A 15,627-nucleotide genomic window follows, 5' to 3' on the forward strand; every position below is an offset into this window, starting at 1 on the left:
TGGGATGCTAAAAATCCTGTGAATACCCAGTGTTATATTTTAAGTTGAAAGAAACTAACATTTGCCTCAGAGGTGTCAAGGAGCAATTTACAGAAATAAAGCTACAGTTCTACAGAAATGTAGCTATTTTCATAAATGAGTTTTTTTCACCTTTCCATCGGACAAAGGAAATTAAGACATTTGTTGCCACAGGTTTATTTTAAATATCATAACCCATACACAAAGATGAGAAAAGGGAAAATCCAATAATGTTTTAAGAACTTTGCATATCAAATTCAGAACTACTTCGTTTTGAGGATATAAAGCATGGGTTGTGTCCTTTCTAGAAAGAATTTGTCAATGGAAGCAATGTGGCCATTCTCAGCTCAGTGGTTCATGTATCTTCAGCAGTTCTTCCTCAGAGACAGATGTCTCAGCTGTAAAGATTTCTAGCCGTGTCAAGACCATTGGAAAGGAATTCTCAGGTTTTCACTCGGGCTAAAGGGGTAAGCCAAGACCTGACTGTAGCATCAGCAGAAAGCACTGAGCTCTCTGCAGGCTCCTCTGGGGTAAAAGCCTTCTGAGTAAGATGCAGAATGAGAAGGACTGAGCCTGGATCATAGGTAACAATGTCCCAGCCTGAAGGAGGGGTGAAGCTATGTTCTCTGGTGGGATTTGGCCCAGCAAAAGGTACTTCTGCTGATTCTGTAGTGCTAACTCTTCAGTCTTAGGTTCATGACCGTATCACCCAACTGTGGATCTGACAGAGATGGATCTGGGGGCCACATTAGGGGAAAAAACTAAAACCAGAATTCACCAGGAGAAAACATCAGTCAACACTAGTGACTGTTCTTCTGAATGATGAGTGAGAAGGTCTGGGGATCCTCTAACTTCTAGCTGGTCTTCCCAAGTCTGTTCATGGCTGATTCCTCTCCCTGATGCTACCCCACTCATCTGACCTTCAAAGATGCTGCTTTCTTGTCTCCAGAACCTATTTTTTGCTAGGGACCCCTTTCTCTACTCCCCACCAGGAGTTGGCTGAGCTGGGAAAAGCTCTAATGTTGTGTTCCTGTGTCAACACCCCAGGATACAAGGAGCCACATACTGATCATCTGCCTTTCTCCGTGCTAGTCATTCATTCTCCATTGTGGCATAAATGGAAAGAGAAAGACTAAAGCCTGAAAATGAGACTTACCCCCAGCAAGTGTTCCTTTCAGTTTAATTCCAAGGCAGTTCTTCAGACTTTCTTCTTCCTTCTTTTTTTCTTCCCTTTCTTTCTTCTCTTTTCTTTCCTTTCTTTTCCTTTCTTCTTTTTTCTTTCTTTTCTCTTTCTTAATTCTTTCCTTTTCTTTTCCTTTCTTTTCTTTCCTTTCCTTCCTTTCCTTCCTTTCTTTCCTTTCTTTCCTTTTCTTTCCTTTCTTTCCTTTTCTTTTCCTTTCTTTTCTTTTCTTTTCTTTTCTTTTCTTTTCTTTCTTTTCTTTTCTTTTCTTTTCTTTTCTTTTCTTTTCTTTTCTTTTCTTTTTTCTTTTCTTTCCTTTCCTTTCATTCTTTCTTTCAAATTATTATTATTATTTTAAGAAGAATTAATTAAGGGCAGGGTGTTTTTATCTTAACAGTACAAACATACTGCTTTAGCTAAAAGTTGAAAGCTGCAAGGTCTGCCTAGAAGTAGTCCTCCATGGTGGTTGCTTTAAAGCAGAGCTGCATCACCAAGACCCTTTGTTAAAATGCTTGGGATGGGAAAGCTTGACTCATTGTTTGTATGTACATAGTTCAGGAACAGAACGTAAAATAAAAGTTGGAGAGGAGGGGATATCAGAAACAACGTCAGGGGAAAAACAACAGTGCAACAGTGATGTTCAGGGATGAAATTGTTGCTAAAATAAAATTTCCACTCTGCTCCCTGGAACATGAGATAGAAGTAGAGAAATGGGGGCAGGATTGAAGAGAATTGTGCTAAGTGCCCCTGTCACATAGGAAATAAAATGGAGATGTACCTCCCCCAGGCCCTGCATATGTCACCACCTACTGCTGCCAACAGGTTCTGGGAGACTCACCATGAAAGTATGAAATAAGCAAAGCCCCATGCAAGTGCTCATCTGTCTGTAGGAAGCATTGAATTACTAAATAGCAGAGATGAACACAGACAGACGTTGTATAGAAGCTGCTTTGCAGGAAGATATGCATGTGAGATAGGCTTTTCCCTTTCATAAAGACAAGTCCAGAACAAATTAATCAAGCACAGAGGTCCCTATTCTGTAAATACAACCAGAAACTAGCAGGGTGCATGGTCTCCCTGCTGGGTTACTGTGTGGCAAAGAGCTGTGTGGCTGAACAGTGAAATCCTGGGTACATCCCTGAGCACAAGTCCACATCACTCTGCTGGCTTTAGGTCTGTGGAATTGCATTATACACAGACAGACTCGGGGAGGGGAATCTCCAGTTAAACCTGCCCTCTACAGACTCCTTTCATAATGCAGCTTGTGTTCTTGGCTTTGGTTTGCAGGTTGGAGCGAAGCAATGGACTTTCTGGCTGTCTCTATGCTGCCTCTGTGGTGGAGGAGTGTATGGGAAACTGGTAATCACAGCCTGAAACTCTGATTAATCAGCTGAGGTGAGTGTTGGGTCAGCTGTGGGAGCACAGGTGAGAGTAATTGAGCTGTGCTCCTGGGAGGGGTGGAGATCGACTCCACCTCCTCTTGACCTCTGTTAAGGGCTGACCACCACTGAGGCAGTATCTCTTGGTGATTGCTCCTTGGTAGTGATTGCCTCAGCATTTCCCAGCAGACTGAAGGCTACCAGATAGGTGTGTTTTTCCTGTCAATAACCTTTTGGATATTTACTACCATCTTTTTGATATTGCATTGTACAAGTAGCATCCAACTTCTCTTTCTGGTGAGTCTTTGCTGCTGGATCTCTCTGGGAGCTTCAGGGTTGGTGCCCAGCATGGTGCTCAGTGAGCTGCAGGGCAGTAACCCTTGTGTAGTGCCTCTCTTCACTTCTTCCCAAAGCAGAGAAAAAGTGGGTGCTACTCTACTCTCTTTTCTTCTCTCTCTGGCCAACAGCCACCTGCATTACTCAGAACAGTTACACCTTGCAAGGCATGAGCTCTTGTGACGGCTGAGCTTTCTAGGGTGGTTCTGACAGGCCTGTGAGGAACCCCAAGCATTCCTGCTCTCTTTTTTGGGGCTGTTGGTTATTTCTACACCTGAGAGCCCTTGCTGTCTGGGGAACAAATCTGCATAGCTATGCCAGTAATGTGAGCATCACGGGTGGAAGTAATGATTCACAGGTGGGATTAATGATTGACTAGGCAAGATGAAGTGCAGGAAAGTGCTTGCTGATTGGTCTTTTGGGACACCTCCACAAAAGGTGCAAAACCTGTGGGCCAGCCTCCATCCAACTGAGGTGGCAGGTTTTCGGGTACACACTCGGCCCCACAATGCTGCTGCAGGCGTGCTGGGCTGTGCTCTCTCTGCTGCTGCTCTGCCAAAGCTTCTGGCTGGAGGCTGCCAGGGGTAAGTAGGAATGTTCTTTTCCCATAGAGACTTTCTGGAATGCATGCAGCCTTCCTGGGCATGCTGAGCAGCTCATGGGCTAAGCTGAGCTCCTTAGCACCACAGCTTTGCATTTCCAGCTTGCATCTCTGAGCAATGTGTGTTTCTGTTGGAACTGGCTGTGGTTCCCTGCACCTTCATAGATGCCAACGTGGGGGTGCAGGAATGTTCTCTGGAAAAAGAGCCACATTAATGGAGCTTTACAGGACAACCCAGAGCTGTTTGGGGAAACTTTTGCCAGCAGTGGGATGTGGGCAGGGAGGTGGCTGAGGTCTCCTTGCAGCCTTCTGGGCTGAACCAACCAGGGGACCTCTCTCACTCCTCATATGTCTCGCCCTCCTGACCATTCACTATATTTTAGCCTTCCTTTGGACACTGTCTAATAGTTCTATGTCCTTCCTACATTGTGGAATTCATAGTTGCATACAGTGCTCTAGGTGAGGCTACGCAGCACAGAGTTGAGCAGGACAGTTCCTTCCCCTGCCTGGCTTCCTGTGCTGAGCCTGCTGCACTCCAGGGTACAGTTGGCCTTCCTGGCTGCCAGAGCATACTGATCACTCTTGTGAATTTGCTGCTGTACCCCAGATGCCTTTCAGCAAGGCAGGACCCATGCTGAAGTTCCCTTCAGTTGATCCCTTATCTCTTTTCCTCACCAAAGCACTGCTTCATGGCTAGGAAATGCACAACACTGACTAATTGAGTGATGGCCACCTGTAAACAAAGGTGTCTGAGCATCTCCAAGCAGCCTCTGTGGACTCTCCACGGTGTTTCAGCACTCTGCAACACACAATGCTTCAAGGGGCTACAGCTTTTACCAGCTAAGTCATGTATTTTTCTCTCTGATTCTGTGTCCTGGTTTGTTTCTAGGTTTGGAGGAAGCAGTGAAGTGTGAAAGCATTAATGAAGCAACCATCGGTCAAGAGGCAAATTTCTCTTGCGACTTCTTGCTTCGTATGAATGTCTTTCAAGTAACTTGGCAGAAGATAAACGGATCTTCTTTCTGGAACATAGCAACTTACAGCCAAATCCATGGGCTGCGACTGCAAGAATCATTTCAGAGGAAGGCATGTTTCACTGTAGCAGCCCTGAACACTTCAGCCATTGCTCTGCGAAATCTCACATCTGAGGATGCATCCTGTTACAGATGCATCTTCAATGTGTTCCCTTATGGCTCTTTCAGCAGCCCAGATCTATGCCTCAAAATCCAGAGTAAGTTTCCCACTAGCAGCTTCTTGCTTTCTGGCACACAGCACAGGTCTGATGGAGTCAGAGGGCAGGTGAAATGTTATCCTCCTCCATCCATGTCAATTTGCCCCACAGCAGCATCTGCTCAGTGGATATTCTCCAGAATGAACTCACTTGTCCATAGCGGTAGTGATGGTAATGATGAGAGATTTCTGAGCTAAAAGAGGAATTTAATTACCGATTGGCTACCAAAGATTTCCTCTCTGCTGTTTGCTCAGTAACAGGAAAGCCTCTCTTGATATCATCCAGTTGGTTAATGAAGGCCTAAACAGGCCCCCCAAGATACACCACATAAAAAACTCAAATGGAACAATGACAGTGGCAAACAGATGCACCTTCTCTGCTGGCTACCTGAAAGCATTGGCTTGTGAAGGAAAATGAAATCATTTCAGCTCACAATAAAAAGTCATGGCTGAGTTTGCATGGAGAAGTGCAGCTTGAAGCAGGGAGTACTTTTGAAATCAGTATCAGCAGTGACCCTGCTATCCAGCTCCCAGGAAACAAAAATATCACCATGTTGTGTGTGATTCCCCATTGTTTGGTTGCTGTCTAGATCAGCAGTGGTGTGTGCAGTTATAGTAGTGCGACTTGTCTTAAAGAGTCTGGCCTCATTAGAGATCTTTTCTGAGAGTGCTGACCTTATGTGGGATGAATATTTCTTGATTTGAAACCATACAGAAGGCTCCTTCCTATAGTACTTCTGTGGCTGTATGGTGCGTGTGTGTGTATATTAGTATGTAGGAATGACAGCATCACAGAATCGTAGGGGTTGGAAGAGACCTCCATAGATCATCAAGTCCAATCCCCCGGCCTAAGGAGGCTCCCTAAATCAGGTTACAAAGGTGAGCATGTATCTATGTGTGTGTTTCTTTTTATATGTGATCACTTATTTGGGGATGATGTTCTCCAGCAGCATCCCCAGCTGGTGTGTGCTTGTAGAGTAGGCCCTTGCGGTTGAATACTGGGGAGCAGTCTTTCTCATAGAGGGTCTTACAGCATATCACTCAGGAATGAGGAAAAACTTCCCTAATTGTAAAAATTCCTTTTACAGATAGTGGAAACACAAACAACAAAATAGAAGACAAAATGCTGGGTATGGGTTCCACCAATACAAGAGGTATTTCTGATATTTATTTAAAAGTAAAATAATTAATGTTTCAGTTTAGTCACAACCTCTGGAAGAGGACAAGAGGAGTATACTGACACTCCTTCATGCCATAGGACATCACTCAGGAATGATGAAAATCTTCCCTAATTATAAAACTTCATTTTACAGAAAGCGTAAACACGAGCAACCCAGAGGTCAAAAAGTTGTATGTGGGTTCCACCAATACAAGAGGTATTTCTGGTATTTATTTAAAAGTAAAATGATTAATGTTTCAGTTTAGTCACTGAGCAAATTGTGAAAATTTACCCTAATTGTAAAAATTCCTTTTACAGAAAGTGGAAACACAAACAACAAAATAGAAGACAAAATGCAGGTTATAGGTTCCCCCAGTACAAGAGGTATTTCTGGTATGTATTTAAAATTAAAATGATTAATGTTTTAGTTTAGTCACAACCTGTGGAAGAGGACAGGAGGAATATACTGACACTCCTTCATGCTTTGTGTCTCTTTGTAGGTATTCAGAAGAGAATAGACCTTGTGGTGTTCTTCCTAGGTGCTGTCTTAGGAACCTTGATACTTCTCATCGTGGGGCTAATCAAAACAAGGAGGAGAAAGTAAGAGTGATTTTCATTGTCTTGTGAATAACATGGTTTACCTGTGTTCACATTGCAATTTGCCTTTCTCTTTCCTGTTGATGTTTTTATATACTTGCACTGGAAACTCACCCAGGTGGAAACACTAGTTTTAATGCAACTAGTTTCACTCTAAATGTCAGATTTCTAAGTATTATTTGATGAATTTGTGTTGTTTGTTTGTTTTTCTTTCAGACTGCAGAAACGCAGAGCGCATCGCACACCTGAAAAGGAGGAAGGCTTACAGGAGGATGTAAGTGAGCAATCTGTAAGCCTGGAAACACCGAAGGTTCAAGGCAGTGCTTATCAAAATGAGGTAATGCCAGTTCCCAGCACTTCCAGCAATTCTCCAAATCTTTCAGAAGTTTTGGACAATTATTGGGAGGAACATGACAAAAATCTTCTGTTGAGATAGAATCATAGAATGGCTTCGGTTAAAAGCGTTCTTGAAGACCACCCAGTTACACCACTCTATCATGGGTGGAGACCGACTAGACCAAGCTGCCCAGCATCTCATCCAACCATGCCTTGAATGATTCCGGGGATGAGACATGCACAGCTTTTCTGGGTAACCTGTTCCAGTGTCTGTCCACCTTCACAATGAAAAATTTACCCCTAAAATCTAATCTAAATCTCCATTTTAGTTTAAAACCATTCCTTCTTGTCCTGTCAATATCTATACATGTACCAAGTTTATTTCCCTCTTCTTTATAATCTCCCTTTAAATTGGAAGGCCTCAGTGAGGTGTTGCTGAAGCTGTCTTTTCTCCAGGCTGAACAAGCCCAGATTCTTCAGCCTATTTTTATAGAAGTGCTGCAGCCTTCTGTAAATCTTCATCCTTTCCAAAAGCTCAGCTCTTACCTGCCTTGGGGGCCACAAACCTGGGTACAAAACTCCAGCTAGGGCTTCATGAGGACAGAGTAGAGGGGATAATCACTTTCATCTTCCTGCTGACTACATCTCTTTTGATGCAGACCAGCATACCGTTGGACTTCAGGGATGTGAGTGCGCACTGTTGGCTCATGTTGAGTCCTTAATTTACCAGAACCCCTAGTTCACCCTTCAAATTCATATCTTTCCAATTTAGCGATAAGGCTGTGCTGCAGAACCATGTCAAAGGCTTTGCATAAGTCCAGGCAGACGACATCCGTTGTCCATCAATGCTGTCACTCCATCATAGAAAGCCACCTGATTGGTCAGGCATTATCTGCCCTTGGTGAAGCTGTGATGTCTCAGATCACCTCCATGTCTCACATACACCTTAACATCTTTTCCAGGAGGATCTGCTTCACAGACATCAGCCTGTAGTTGCTGAGCCTTCATTTTTACGTTTCTTGAATATGGGAGTGATGTTTCTCTTTTTCCAGTCACCGAGAACTTCACCTGACAGCTGCAACTTATCAAATATGATGGAGAGTAGCTTGGCAACAACATCGGTCATCTCCCTTAGGTCCCTGGGATGCATGTCATGTGGCATCAAAAACATGTACACATTCAGTCTCATGAGGTGGTCTTGGACTTGCTCTGCTGGGGTCCAGTTCTGCAGGGCTGTTTATGGAGCAGTCACGCTATTTGGGTATGAAACCAGGATGTTCCCTCACTGTCAAATCTCCACTGCTCCAGTCAGCTGCCGGGTAGATGGCAACATACATGCCTCAGCTATGCTCTAGCAATGCTGGTGAGTGCCTGGAGCTTGAAGGAGGAAAGCTGGCCAGCAGTTAAATGGAAAAGCAGATGAGGTCCTGGAAATACCTTTCCATGTGGGTGGGATGTCCCTTCTGTGCAAAGGTGATGCAACACTGCAGAGCTCAGGCTCTCTGACTGGCAGTCTTACACAGATATTTTCCCAGACATGTTTGTCCTGCCCTGCTGGTCCACATAGCTATCAAGGTCTACTGGAGGGCTGGTGGCATCTACAGACACAACTGATAAGTGACTGTGGATGCTCTTTGGTCCCATTAGTACTTCTCTTTGACCTCCGATGGGTTTCCTCTTTCAAGCTCTTGCTAGTCCCGTTGTCACAGTCTGATTATGATATAGCTCTTGTTTTAGCAATAATTTAGGGTTAGCTTCACTTAATCCTAGGCCATTTTAACAACAATTCAATGGTGCTTACTACAGCCAAATACAATGACTTAGTTAAGTGTTTGAGAATGATAAGGTTCGTCTGAAATTTTCATGCAGAGTATTCTGATGGGTGTTTGAATTTCTTAGCATCCCTTTCATCATCTCTCATTGAATAATGAGATCTGTCCCAAAAGGGACTCTATTTCTTCAGTGTTGTATCTCAATAATAGTCTGTCCCAAGTCCGGGGGAGATGAAAGATCACAGCAAGCTGAGGTTCCTCAAGAACTCAAGGGGTTGCTTAGGAATCCCTTAACAGCAGGACCTTGAGATAACTACCTTTAGTCAGAAAACTTTCCTTTCTGGCCACAGTGCAGATGAGGCAATTCTGGAATCTTCTCCCAGTCGTGCAGTTCCAGTGCTCCCAGACTGTACAGTTTGGTACCTCTCAGATCAGGCCACAGTTGAAGGAGCAGCTGTTCCAGGTATGTTCAGGGAGTGCCTGAGCATCTCAACACACTGTTTCACCAAAAGCAAAATTTTGCCAGTGGCTTATGCAGAGACCACAGAGTGGCTTAGGGGTGGCACCACCTCACCACTGCTGTGAACTGGAGACCTTTTGTTTTCTTGTATTCATGATAATGATCATGGTTAATTATTGTGCTGATTCTTTTACAGAGGCAGACACCAGGATCTGCACTTCTCAAATGGCTACTGTATCTGAGGAGAAACTGGGAAGAGTACAAAGAAAGAGAAACCTGGAAGAGAAACAAGAGGCTTCCGATTTCAGATAAAGCTGGCAGCCTAGACAGTACCAGCCGCAACATATCCCATGTGGAGCTAAATGATTTGAGCAATGATATGCTGGGCTGCAAACTCATGAAGAACAGTGACACAGAGGAATGTGAGGAGTCTGAATTATGCCCTGCCCTGGTTACTCCTTGGCCCAGTACAGGAGAGAAATCAGCCCACCAAAGCCCTCTTGCTAGAAGTCCAGAGGAGAACTGAGGACTTCACATGGGTGGGGAATTCAAGCTAAGAGCTCAGAGGAAGAGACAGCGTATAGAGGCCCTCCTGGTGCTGTCTCAGTCGTCCTTCAGTCCCAGAAGTCAAGTGTGTTTACTGTCAAGATAAGCTACCTCTAGAGCATCTTTTAAACGATGGGGTCTTTGTTTTATGATGGTGTGGTTAATGAGATGGGAAGCAGTGGGAGACAATGTATGTTTTCTTATTAAATGACCTTCTATTTTTTTCGTACCTTAACTCTATATTTGATGTGTTTGTGTGCCTGGGGGTCTAGTGCCAGCAGCTGGGCTGAGACTGTGGTGCTGGGGACTAGAAACACCCACATAAAACATACCATCCACCAGACTGGCCAGTGTCAGCATCTGTATGTGGTGTGTGGGGCAAGTGTGGGTCTGCAGGTACGAGTGCCAGCTAGCATAGAGGTGGACCAGCTTGTAAGTAGATGACTTGGCTTGGGAGTCATGGGTGGACTAGCTAAATCCTACAGCTGTGGAGAAGATGGCACTGTCTTCCTGTCAGAGGCACCTGGCAGTCAGGGTAGGAGCAATGGGAACAAGAAGTTCCCATTCAGTGTGATAAATGTTTTTTTGTTCCTTACTGAGAGGTAGGACAGACATTGGAACAAGAGCCCAGCAAGGCTGAGGAGGCCCCAGCCTCAGACACAGACAAAATTTTCCTGGACAGGGCCTGGAGCAACCTGATCTCCCTACTCCTGCTTTTGCATGGTCCTGTACAAGGTGGCATCCCAGATTTCCTTTAGACTGAGATACCCTGTGGTGCCATTTCTGGCACTATGGGTTTTTCCTCTCTATTTGGACTCTTCAGTCTGTTTTCCACTTTCTAGCAAGGCTGTGAGAGGAGAGGTCATGGTTGTGGAAGGCTGTGAGTTTACCATATTGACCAACACGTTACTGCATGTTCTCCTTCGGTGCTCCACAAATAATCAGGCAGAAGGATCTGTGCTGCAGATGCACCAAGGCCCGTGGGAGTGTACTAAGACAGATATTTGGGAAAGTGTTACAAGTTTAAGAGCTTAGGATGGGAAGCTTCCTCTGTTCTCTACTTTATTACGGGAAACTTTACTCTCAGGGAAGGCTTCTGCCAGCTTGTGCAGCTTCAGGGCAGAGTGCATTTTTCTCCAGTGGCTCAGTACCCTCTAGTGGAGGAGATCGGAATTTGTTGGTGGAATGGATCGCAGCTGCAAAGACCTCCAAGAGTGCCTTCGTAACTCAAGGTGCTTGTTTGTATTTTCTGATCTGTCTTGGTCAGGTAAATAGAATCATAGAATCTCCCATGTCATTAGAGACCCATAAAGATCATCGATTCCAACTCCTGGCTCCACAGAGGGCCACCCATAAATCAGACCATGTGTCTGAGAGTCTTGTGTAAACATTTCTTGAAGTTTGTCATGTTAGGTGCCGTGACCATTGCCCTGAGGAATGTGTTCCAGGGCTTATTTCCCTTTTGGTGAAGAACTTTTTCCTGTTATGCAACCTGAAAGTGAAAGCTTGGCTATCTGGAACATCCAAAATACAAAGAAGATAGTTAATCCTCCCCCAGGCAAGTGATATCCAGGGCCACAGACAATAACCTACGTGCTGCACTGCTGCCTTTCAGGTTCCTGCTTTGGGCTCGTGTTCACATGTTTGGCCTTGCGCTTCTTCTGGGATCAGTAAAGCACTTCCCACAGCAGCCTGCTACGCTCATGTAAACAGCAGGACTGGCTGGTTAGACATCTGCAGTTCTCTCTCCAGCAGTGGATGACCTCCCTCAGGGTCATGGAAGATAGTAAAGTAAGGAAGTGCAGCTACAGCATCACACAGTGAAATGAACAGAGGCTGGGTCCAGTAGAGAACACTGACTGTGGTCACTGAAATGGAAAGTAACTAACAGGGAACTTGGTTTCAGTCCTGCCTTGAAGCCCTGGTAAACTTGCAAAGAATCTTGCAAGGTGAGAGTGTATACCCAGGAAGCAATGAGGACATGCTCCTAAGTCTGTTCTGAGATTGTGATGAATGAAAGGTTTGCTAAGGCAAGTGTGGAATCACAAGGAGAAGTATCATTTCTGGGTGTCTGATGGGAACTGGGAAAGCATCTAGGGTGCCAAAAACCTGACAAGTTCTGTTATGGTTGTTGAGGGCCATGGATGATCTTGTGAGGGAGCTGGATTTTCTGCAGCTGTTTTTTTCAATTCAGGGAGCTTTAGCAAAATTTCAAGTCATGTTTCAACCACATACCACTTGCATTTAAAGGGCAGCTATTTCCTGCCTTCTGGAAGCCACATGCTGCTCCTGTTGGCCTTGAATTTGGTTGTCACGTGGGTTACAAGTGGAGGCTTCAGCTTGGCTTTTCCTGATGGAGAGTTTAATGCTTTTATTTATTTATTTATCCAAACCATCACTGTGACCAAGCAGATAAATTAATGTGGTAATCTTGGACACATGTGATTTGTAGTTGTAGCTCTGATTGGTATAACCAAATGGCATCTACTGCTGCCAAATGCTTCTGGGAGACTCACCATAAAAGTATAATTTGAGCAAATCCTATGCAAGTGCTCAACTGTCTATTGGAAGCACCGAATTCCTAAATAGCAGAGATGAACACAGAAGTTTTATAGAAATCGCTTTGCAGAAAGATATGCATGTGAGATAGGCTTTTCCCTTTTATAAAGACAAGTCCAGAACAAATTCATCAAGCACGGAGATCACTATTCTCCAAATATAACCAGAAACTAGCAGGGTGCATGGTCTCCTTGCTGGGGGTCTCCTTGCTGGGTTACTGTGTGGCAAAGAGCTGCGTGGCTGAACCGTGAAATCCTTGTTTCCATCCCTGAGCACAAGTCCACATCACTCTGCTGGCTTTAGGTCTGTGAAATTGCACTGGACACAGACAGACTTGGGAAGGGGAATCTCCAGTTAAACCTGCCCTCTACAGACTCCTTTCTTAATGCAGCTTGTGTTCTTGGCTTTGGTTTGCAGGTTGGAGCGAAGCAGTGGACTTTCTGGCTGTCTCTATGCTGTCTCCGTGGTGGAGGAGTGTATGGGAAACTAGTAATCACAGCCTGAAACTCTAATTAATCAGCTGAGGTGAGTGTTAGGTCAGCTGTGGAAGCACAGGTGAGAGTAATTGAGCTGTGCTCCTGGGAGGGGTGGAGCTTGACTCCACCTCCTCTAGACCTCATTTAAGGGCTGACCACCACTAAGGCAGCATCTCTTGGAGATTGCTCCTTGGTAGAGATTGCCTCAGCATTTCCCAGCAGACTGAAGGCTTCCATATGGGTAAGTTTTTCCTGTAAATAATCTTTTGGTTATTTACTACTATTGTTATGTTATTGTCATTGTACAACTAGCATCCAACTCCTCTTCTTGCTGGTGTGTCCTTGCTGCTGGATCACTCTGGGGACCGCAGGGTTGGTGCCCATCATAGTGCCAGGTGAGCAGCTGGGTAGTAACCATTGTGTATTTGCCTCTATTTACTTCTTTCCAGAGCAGAGAAAAACTGGGAGCTGCTGTACTCTCTTCTCCCTCTGGCCACCAGCCACCTGCATTACTCAGAACAGTTACACCTTGCAAGGCACGAGCTCTTGTGATGGCTGAACTTTTTAGGGTGGCTCTGACAGACCTGTGAGGAACCCCAAGCATTCCTGCTTTCTTTTTAGGGGTTGTTGGTTATTTCTAAGCCTGAGAGCACTTGCTGTCTGGGGAACAAATCTGCATAGCCTTGCCAGTAATGTGAGCATCACGGATGGAAGTAATGGTTCACAGGTGGGATTAATGATTGACTAGGCGGGATGAAGTGCAAGGAAGTGCTTGCTGATTGGGACACTTCTGGAAAAGGCGCGAAACCTGTGTGCCAGCCTCCATCCAAGGGAGGTGGCAGAAGTGCCATGTTTTCAGGTACACGCTCGGCCACACAATGCTGCCGCAGGACTGCTGGGCTGGGCTCTACCTGCTGCTGCTCTGCCAAAGCTGCTGGCTGGAGGCTGCCAGGGGTAAGTAGGAATGTTCTTTCCCCATAGAGGCTTTCTGGAATGCATGCAGCCTTCCTGGGCACACTGAGCAGCTCATGGGCTAAGCTGAGCTCCTTAGCACCACAGCTTTGCATTTCCAGTTCACATCTCTGAGCAATGTTTGTTTCTGTTGTAACTGGCTATGGTACCCTGCACCTTCATAGATGCCAACGTGGGGGAAACAGGGATGTTCTCTGGAAAAAGATCCAGTTTAGTGGGACTTTACAGGACAACTGAGAGCTATTTGTGGCAAACTTTTGGCAGCAGTGTGATGTGGGCAGGGAGGTGGCTGAGGCAGGAGGGATAGTGCCTCTGTCTCATGCCCAGCTTCGGGGTGGGTGGTGCCCCTGTCTGGGCTGCATATAGGGACCACACACAGGGAGTGGGTGGATGATCCAAGTCTCAACTTCTTGGTTATTTTTTTCTAATACGCTTTGCCCAAACTGCGTGAATGGGGAAGCTCAAATGCATAGAATCATAGAATACCCTGACTTGGAAAGTACTCATAATGATCAGTGATTCCAACATTTGTCTGACACAGGATCCCCCCAAGTCCAAACCCTATGTCTGAGAGTGGTGTCCAGATGCTTCATGAACTCTGGCAGTCTGTGGCTGTGCCCACTGCCCTGGGCAGCCCATGCCATGCCCTTGGCCCTCTGGTGCAGCACCTGTCCCTGTCCCCCAGCTGACCCTCCCCTGGCACGACTCCATGCTGTTCTCTTGGGCTCTGTCCCTGTCACAGAGAGCAGAGCTCAGCGCTGCCCTCCTCTTCCCTCACAAGGGGCTGTAGCTGCCTTGAGGCCTCCCTTCAGCCTTCTGGGCTCAGCCAAGCAGGGGACCTCACTCTCTCCTCATATGTCTCGCCCTCCTGACCCTTCATTATATTTTAGCCTTCCTTTGGACACTGTCTAATAGTTCTGTGTCCTTCCTACATTGTGGTATTCATAGTTGCAGTGTTCTAGGTGAGGCTACACAGCACAGGGTAGAGATGGACAGTGCCTTCCCTGCCCAGCTGGCTGTGCTGAGCCTGCTGCACTCCAGGGCACTGTTGGCCTTCCCGGCTGCCAGAGCATACTATTCACTCTTGTGAATTTGCTGATGAAACCCTAATGTATTTTGGCAAGACAGGACCCATGCTGAAGTCCTTCATTGGTGCGTCTTCCATTCAGTTGATCCCTTATCTCTTTCTCCTCACCAAAGCACTACTTCATGGCTAGGAAATGCACAGCACAGAATAATTGAGTGATGGCCACCTGTAAACAAAGGTGTCTGAGCATCTCCAACCAGCCTCTGTGGACTCTCAATGGAGTTTCAGCACTCTACAAGACACGATTCTTCAAGGGACTACAGCTTTTACCAGGTAAGTCATGCTTTTTCTCTCCCTCTGATTCAGTGTCCTGGTTTGTTTCTAGGTTTGGAGGAAGCAGTGAAGTGTGAAAGCATTACTGAAGCACCCCTTGGTCAAGAGGCAAATTTCTCTTGCGACTTCTTGCTTCGTATGAATGTCTTTCAAGTAACATGGCAGAAGATAAACGGATCTTCTGTCTGGAACATAGCCACTTACAGCCAAACCCATGGACTGCGACTGCAAGAATCATTTCAGAGGAAGGCACGACTCACTGTAGCAGCCCTGAACACCTCAGCCATCACTCTGCAAAACCTCACTTCTGAGGATACATCCTGTTACAGATGCATCTTCAACGTGTTCCCTCATGGCTCTTTCAGCAGCCCAGATCTATGCCTCAAAATCCAGAGTAAGTTTCCCTCTAGCAGCTTCTTGCTTTCTGGCACGCAGCACAGGTCTGATGGAGTCAGAGGGCAGGTGAAGCATTATCCCATGTCAATTTGCAACACAGCAGCATGTGCTTGGTGCCTGTTCTCCAGAATGACCTTCACTGTCCTTAGTGGTAGTGAAGGTAAATAAGCCTGGGGATGCTTTTGGTTAAGAACCCTAGTACAGAAGGCTGACCTGTCCAGCTTTGACCACTAACTCACCACTGAGTGTA

At 45.7% G+C, this 15,627-nt stretch overlaps 2 protein-coding genes across 7 annotated transcripts in view; both read left to right on the top strand.

Moving 5' to 3' along the window:
• The first annotated feature begins 3,309 nt into the window (after positions 1-3,309).
• LOC107321458 lies at positions 3,310-9,849 on the top strand. Of its 6 annotated transcripts, none has more exons than XR_001558567.2 (8): positions 3,310-3,497; positions 4,404-4,745; positions 5,833-5,898; positions 6,058-6,129; positions 6,404-6,503; positions 6,717-6,837; positions 7,799-9,071; positions 9,265-9,362. XR_001558567.2 is itself a non-coding variant. In XM_032448062.1 (8 exons), exons 1-8 carry the CDS (start codon positions 3,422-3,424, stop codon positions 8,189-8,191), a joined length of 1,236 nt encoding a protein of 411 aa, XP_032303953.1. In that variant the 5' UTR covers positions 3,313-3,421; the 3' UTR covers positions 8,192-8,214. The 6 variants fall into 6 exon arrangements, 3 of the variants coding, with proteins under 3 accessions (XP_032303953.1, XP_015733874.1, XP_015733899.1); XR_001558566.2 differs by lacking the exon at positions 6,058-6,129 and adding an exon at positions 6,222-6,296 and having other exon boundaries at positions 3,311-3,497; XM_032448062.1 differs by lacking the exon at positions 9,265-9,362 and adding an exon at positions 6,222-6,296 and having other exon boundaries at positions 3,313-3,497; positions 6,058-6,120; positions 7,799-8,214.
• Positions 9,850-13,089: 3,240 nt separating this feature from the next.
• Positions 13,090-15,627, top strand: part of LOC107321278 — a 7,727-nt gene continuing 5,189 nt past the window's right edge. Inside the window, exons 1-2 of the mRNA XM_032442113.1 lie at positions 13,090-13,603; positions 15,034-15,375. Coding sequence (XP_032298004.1) covers positions 13,528-13,603; positions 15,034-15,375 — 418 coding nt within the window. The 5' untranslated portion in view covers positions 13,090-13,527. The remainder of the gene's footprint in view (positions 13,604-15,033; positions 15,376-15,627) is intronic.

Source organism: Coturnix japonica, chromosome 1 (genome assembly GCF_001577835.2).
Source record: "Coturnix japonica isolate 7356 chromosome 1, Coturnix japonica 2.1, whole genome shotgun sequence".
Classification (NCBI taxonomy): Eukaryota; Metazoa; Chordata; class Aves; order Galliformes; family Phasianidae; genus Coturnix; species Coturnix japonica.